At 39.4% G+C, this 6501-nt stretch overlaps 1 protein-coding gene across 1 annotated transcript in view; it reads right to left on the bottom strand.

Annotated features, from left to right (window-relative positions):
- Positions 1 to 2628: 2628 nt before the first annotated feature.
- LOC115226748 (ras-related protein Rab-10) overlaps positions 2629 to 6501 on the bottom strand; it is a 20389-nt gene continuing 16516 nt past the window's right edge. Inside the window, exon 4 of the mRNA XM_029797768.2 lies at positions 2629 to 2758. Coding sequence (XP_029653628.2) covers positions 2651 to 2758 — 108 coding nt within the window. The 3' untranslated portion in view covers positions 2629 to 2650. The remainder of the gene's footprint in view (positions 2759 to 6501) is intronic.

Genomic DNA, 6501 nt, shown 5'->3' with positions numbered 1-6501 from the left:
ACCACCACCACCATTTCAAAAAATTTCAGTTATCTCCCTTGGCAGTTTTGATGTTTTTTTCTTTTTTTACTTGTTCCAGTGTTTGGACTGTGGCCATGCTGGGGCACCACGTATACGGGTTTAGTTGAAGAAACGGACCCCAGTACACAATGCTTATTCATATTATTCTGAATTAATCGGGTTTTATCTCATAGCTGTGAGATTTTAATGATGTGGCTGTTTTACTTGTTGCAGTCATTAGACTGCGACCAAGCTGGAGCACCGCCCTGAATAATTTTTAGTCATATAAATTGACCCCCCCAGTACCTATTTTTTAAAAGGCTTGTACTTATTCTATCAGTCTCCTTCGCCGAACCGCTAGGTTATGGGGATGTAAACATACCAGCACCGCCTTTAATTGAGCAACTCGACCCCGGGTCTTATTCTTTTGTAAGCCCAGTACTTATTATATCGGTCTCTTTTGCCGAACCGCTAAGTAACGGGGACATAAACACACCACCATCGGTTGTCAAGCAATGCTAGGGGGACAAACACAGACACACAAATATATATATATATATATATATTTAAGTAGACAAATGAATTATCTTATTACGGATAATTCGAAAGATAACTGATACCTGGGTAGCAATTAAGTTCCTGGTTTTTCCTGAAGAGAAAGCTGCATAATGGACTCCTTATTCATTCGGAATTAGGGATTTTGCAGACTTCAAAACATATGTCGAAAATAAAATAAAGGAACTTTGTTAAATCTTCGTTCAGCTCCATTCTTTCCCATAATTAACATATATATATATATATATATATTATATATATATATATATACACACGACGGGCTTCTTTCAGTTTCTGTCTACCAAATCCACTCACAAGGCTTTGGTCAGCCCGGGGCTATAGTCGAAGACACTTGCCCAAGATGCCACGCAGTGGGACTGAACCAGGAACCATGTGGTTGGTAAGAAACCTACTTACCAACATACATACAATGGCTTTAAGTAGGAACCAGAAAGAGAAGTATGAACATGCAATGCGCATATGCACACTGAACGGAGCAACTGAACTGACGTGCAAGTGGATGAGTATTCCACAGACATGCGTACTCTTAATGTAGTTCTCGTGGAGATTCAGCATGACACAGAACATGACAAGGCTGGCCATTCTGGATCCCAGGCACAGCTAATTTTTGCCAGCCGAGTGGACTGAAGCAACATGAAATAGAAGTGCCTAGCTCAAGGACATAGTGCACTGCCAGGAATTGAACTCGTGACCTTACAATCATAAGCCAAGTAACCCCAACCACTAAGCTCCACATCTCCACATATGTATGTATATTTGTATATATCAAACCTAATTGTGTTTCTCTGTATCACCACCTCTATATACTTATATATTTCTTTATTGCCTACAGGGGGGGGGGGTGAACATAGAAGGGACAAACAAGGACAAAGGGATTAAGTCGATTATATCGACCCCAGTGCGTAACTGGTACTTATTTAATCAACCCTGAAATGATGAAAGTCAAAGTTGACCTCGGCAGAATTTGAACCCAGAACGTAGCACCAGATGAAATACCTATTTCTTTACTACCCACAAGGGGCTAAACACAGAGAGGACAAACAAGGACAGACAAACAGATTAAGTCGATAGTGCGTAACTGGTACTTAATTTATCGACCCCGAAAGGATGAAAGGCAAAGTCGACCTCAGCGGAATTTGAACTCAGAACGTAATGGCAGACAAAATACGGCTACGCATTTCGCCCAGCGTGCTAACAATTCTGCCAGTTTGCCGCTTTTAAAGGATGAAAGGCTAAGCCGACCTCTGTGGAATTTGAACTCAGAACGTAAAGACAGACGAAATGCCGCTAAGCATTTTGCCTGGCGTGCTAAAGTTTCTTATTTCTATACTGCCCACAAAGGGCTACACACAGAAGGGACAAACTAGAATTTGTCGACCCCGAAAGGATGAAAGGCAAAGTTGACCTCGGCGGAATTTGAACTCAGAACGTAACGGCAGACGAAATACCGCTAAGCATTTCACCCGGCGTGCTAACGTTTCTGCCAGCTCGCCGCCTTATATATATTTCTTTACTACCCACAAGGGGCTAAACACAGAGGGGACAAATGAGGACAGACAAACGGATTAAGTTGATTATATCGACCCCAGTGCGTAAATGGTACTTAATTTATCGACCCCGAAAAGATGAAAGGCAAAGTTGACCTCGGCGGAATTTGAACCCAGAACATAACGGCAGACGAAATACGGCTATGCATTTCGCCCGACGTGCTAGCCACTCTGCCCTTACATACTTATATATCACGTGATCACGTGACCAACCAGGCTATCGGATGTTGCTACACATCGCTGGTCACAATGCGTTCGCATTGTTTTAGCCTTCGATTGACGCCACCCCGCTGGCTAAGCGAGCAGGCCAACAGACGAAAGTGTGAGAGAAAGAGTGGTGAAAGAGTACAACAGGGATCACCACTCCTTGCCGGAGCCTCGTGGAGCTTTTTAGGTGTTTTCGCTCAATAAACACACACAACACCCGGAATCGAAACCGCGATCCTACGACCGCGAGTCCGCTGCCCTAACCACTGGGCCATCGCGCCTCCACACATACTTATATATACTGACACTGTTACATACATTTATGGATTTATACTTACACTATCTCCACGGTCTTTGGACACCTGTCTCTTGTCATCCATGTCGCATTTGTTGCCCAAAATCATCTTTTCAACATCTTCGTTTGCATGCTGCAATAGAGAGAGAGATCACATGATGAGTAAGCTGACGTGTCACAGATTCTGGAAAGGTGGTCTAATCCATACACAGCACACGTGTGATGTGTATGTATGTATATATATGCATGTATGTGAGTGTGCGTGGACATAATTGATCGAACATAATCAATGTACGTGCTTTGTTCGCTGGATTCGGAGCAGCATAGCACTCGGGGATGGATCGCTCTCTTTTTCTCTTTTCTCTTTTACTTGTTTCAGTCATTTGACTGCGGCCATGCTGGAGCACCGCCTTTTAGTCGAGCAAATCGACCCCAGGACTTATTCTTTTGTAAGCCCAGTACTTATCCTGTCGGTCTCTTTTGCCGAACCGCTAAGTGACGGGGATGTAAACACACCAGCATCGGTTGTCAAGCAATGCTAGGGGGACAAACACAGACACACACACACACATTATTATATAATATATATATAATATATATATATATATATATATATATATATATACACGTATATATGACAGGCTTCTTTCAGTTTCCGTCTACCAAATCCACTCACAGGCTTAGGTCGGCCCGAGGCTATAGTAGAAGACACTTGCCCAAGGTGCTACACAGTGGGACTGAACCTGGAACCGTGTGGTTGGTAAGCAAGCTACTTACCACACAGCCACTCCTGCAAATCCAGTGAACAAACAAAGCACATATATTGCTTTTAATTCGTTATTGAAGATATGTGGGTGTTTTTAGAATGGATTGGATTGGATTGCCCATGTTTAGTCTGCTGCAGGACAAAGGCCTCAGTATTTTCTCTCCACCAAAAACCACATTTTCCAGCATACAAGTTGAATTTTTCAGACAAAAATTTATAACCAAAAATTCCATGCTGAACTGCAACAGGATTTGGAGAGAGAGAGATGACGTTTGAAAGTTTACCCTACATAGTTACATTATACCAGTGCTTTTCAAACTTTCTGCTGGAGCGGAACCCCAAGGAAACATTCCACTGGCTCGGGGAACCCCTGTGCAATAATTTAATAGTCTTATGCACACATATCTGCACAGGAGAATTAAAAATTACAGCCGATTTTAGCAGTTTTGTAACTTCTTGCGGAACCCCTGGACTGTACTGGCGGAACCCTGGTTGAAAACCACTGAGTTAGACACAGTCAGTTAGACACTAGTTAGACCAGTGCTTTTCAATCTTTTTGCTGGAGCGGAACCCCAAGGAAACATTCCAATGGCTCAGGGAACCCCTGTGCAATAATTTAATAGTCTTATGCACATATATCTGCACAGGAGAATTAAAAATTACTTCCGATTTTAGCAGTTTTGTAACTTCTTGCGGAACCCCTGGACTGTACTGGCGGAACCCTGTTTGAAAACCACTGCATTATACACTACAGCAACTTGTATGCCAGAGAATATGGTATCTGTCTGTGTGTCTCTTTCTTGTTCTCTTCATCTGTTTGTCTACCATATTTTCCAGCATACAAGACAGATTTTTCAGACAAAAAATTTACAATCAAAAAAAGGTAGGATGACATATAACACCAAGATAAGTTTGTTGGAACAAAAATTCCATGCTGAAAGGCAGCAGGATTTGGAAAGACAGAGACGATGTTTGAATGTTTACACTACATCAACTCGTATGCTGGAAAATAGAGATCTGCGTCTCTTTGTCTTCTTCATCTAACTATTTCTTTGTCTTCCCATACAAGAAGAATTTTTCAGACAAAATGTACCACAAAAAAATGCAGGCTGGCTAAAATACCAAGATGACTTTGGAGGAACAAAAATTCTATGTTGAAATGCAAAAGGATTTGGGAAGATAGTGAAAGATCGTGATGGTGTTCGGCTTATAAAAATAATATATAATAATGAAATTATTGTATACAGTGCTCAGGTGCACCACAACTTATCAGAAAGTGCGTATAAGTATATGCAGTAATGTACAAATGTCTGGGAAGCGACCAAGGTTAGATACATGCTTGTGTATGTATGGAGGGGAGAAAATCAGGTGTAGTTTGGCGATCTCAGGAAGCATGGAAGTTTTGAAGGATGCAGTGCTCCGACAACTACAACTGATGCCACAGTTTTCCATACTTCAGCAACTCTCAGCGTGAAAAAATATTCCTAAAGTCATGGGAGCTGTCTGTTTTCTGACTTTGTAAATATGTCCACGGGTGTTAACGGGTGGGAGTTTGAAAAGGTGTTCAGAGTTATTGTTTGTACGATGGTTATAATTTTCATGGGTGTCTGCATATGCAGTAATGTACGAATGTCTGGGAAGTGAACAGTGTATGAGTCAGATACATGCTTGTGTGTGTATGGAGGGGAGAAAATCAGGTGTAGTGTTGGCGAATCTCAGAAAGCATGGAAGTTTTGAAGGATGCAGTGCTCCGACAACTAACAACTGATGCCAGCAGTTTGTTCCATGCTTCAGCAACTTTTAGCGTGAAAAAATGTTTCCTAAAGTCATGGGAGCTGTGCTGTTTTCTGACTTTGTAGACATGTCCACGGGTGTTAGACGGGTGGAGTTTGAAAAGGTGCTCAGAGTTATTGTTTGTAAGATGGTTGATAATTTTATGAAATTTTATGAAACAACATTGCCACTTCTCAGTGAATATTTCCCCAAAACTTGCATAAAAATTCAAAATCATAATCCTGAATGTAAAGGTCTTCATGAGACGAAATACAGAGCACTCAGCAAAATAATTTGTAAAACACTGATAGTTGAGATGGAGTGCAAAACCCTTCTGCCTCACACTAACTCCCTCCAACACACACAGTCTTCATTTATGATATTATTAAAATTATTAAACATATACTCAGGCACTAGGAGACATGCACATCATTGTCTGTCATCAGTAATATTTAAAATGGTTGCAACGGTTTATACTTGCAATTATATAACCTAACCTGCCCTTCAAGGTGCCACTCAGTCTATTAAGGGTGGAGTTATTGTCACATATGTATATATGTATGTATACATATATATATATATATATACACACACAAGATAAGAAAATGGAGAAATACATCTAAATCAAATATCAATTACCAGATAATACTCAATCACATACTTTATTAAACCACCACATAAGAGACTGTAGGGTTAAACATAAAAAAGCAGAACAAATCAGTGTACATAAAGGAATGTACATAAAAAAGTGTACATAAAAGAGTAATGTTGTATAATAAGTAGAATATATATAAAAAAGAGAATGTACATATAAGTAAATATAAATATAAGTATAGATTACATCTACAGCTATGGATATATGTTATCCCATGGAGGGTTGCATTTACAACCCCTATCTCAATTTGTATATATATATATATATATATATATGTATGTATGTATGTATATATATATGTATGTATGTATATACGTATGTATATATGTGTATGTTGTGTATGTATGTATATATATATATTATATATATGTATGTATGTATGTTATTATATATATATATATATGTATGTATGTATGTATATATATATAATATATATATATATATATATAATATATATATTATATATATATATAATATATATATATTATATAAACACACACATACACACTGATTTCTACCAATCCTTTCAGAAAAGAAAATTGCAGCAAAAGTTATAACCAATCCTGTCATTTAAAGACCCCCTACGGTCATGAATGGCCTTGGGATCGCACCTAGAATGTTACACACACACACACCACACACACACAAACATGTATATACACCAACATACGTGCAGGAGTGA

The sequence above is a fragment of the Octopus sinensis genome, linkage group LG30, assembly GCF_006345805.1.
Source record: "Octopus sinensis linkage group LG30, ASM634580v1, whole genome shotgun sequence".
Lineage (NCBI taxonomy): Eukaryota > Metazoa > Mollusca > Cephalopoda > Octopoda > Octopodidae > Octopus > Octopus sinensis.
The sequence above is the reverse complement of the archived record's forward strand: the minus strand, read 5'-3'. Positions and strand labels throughout refer to the sequence as shown.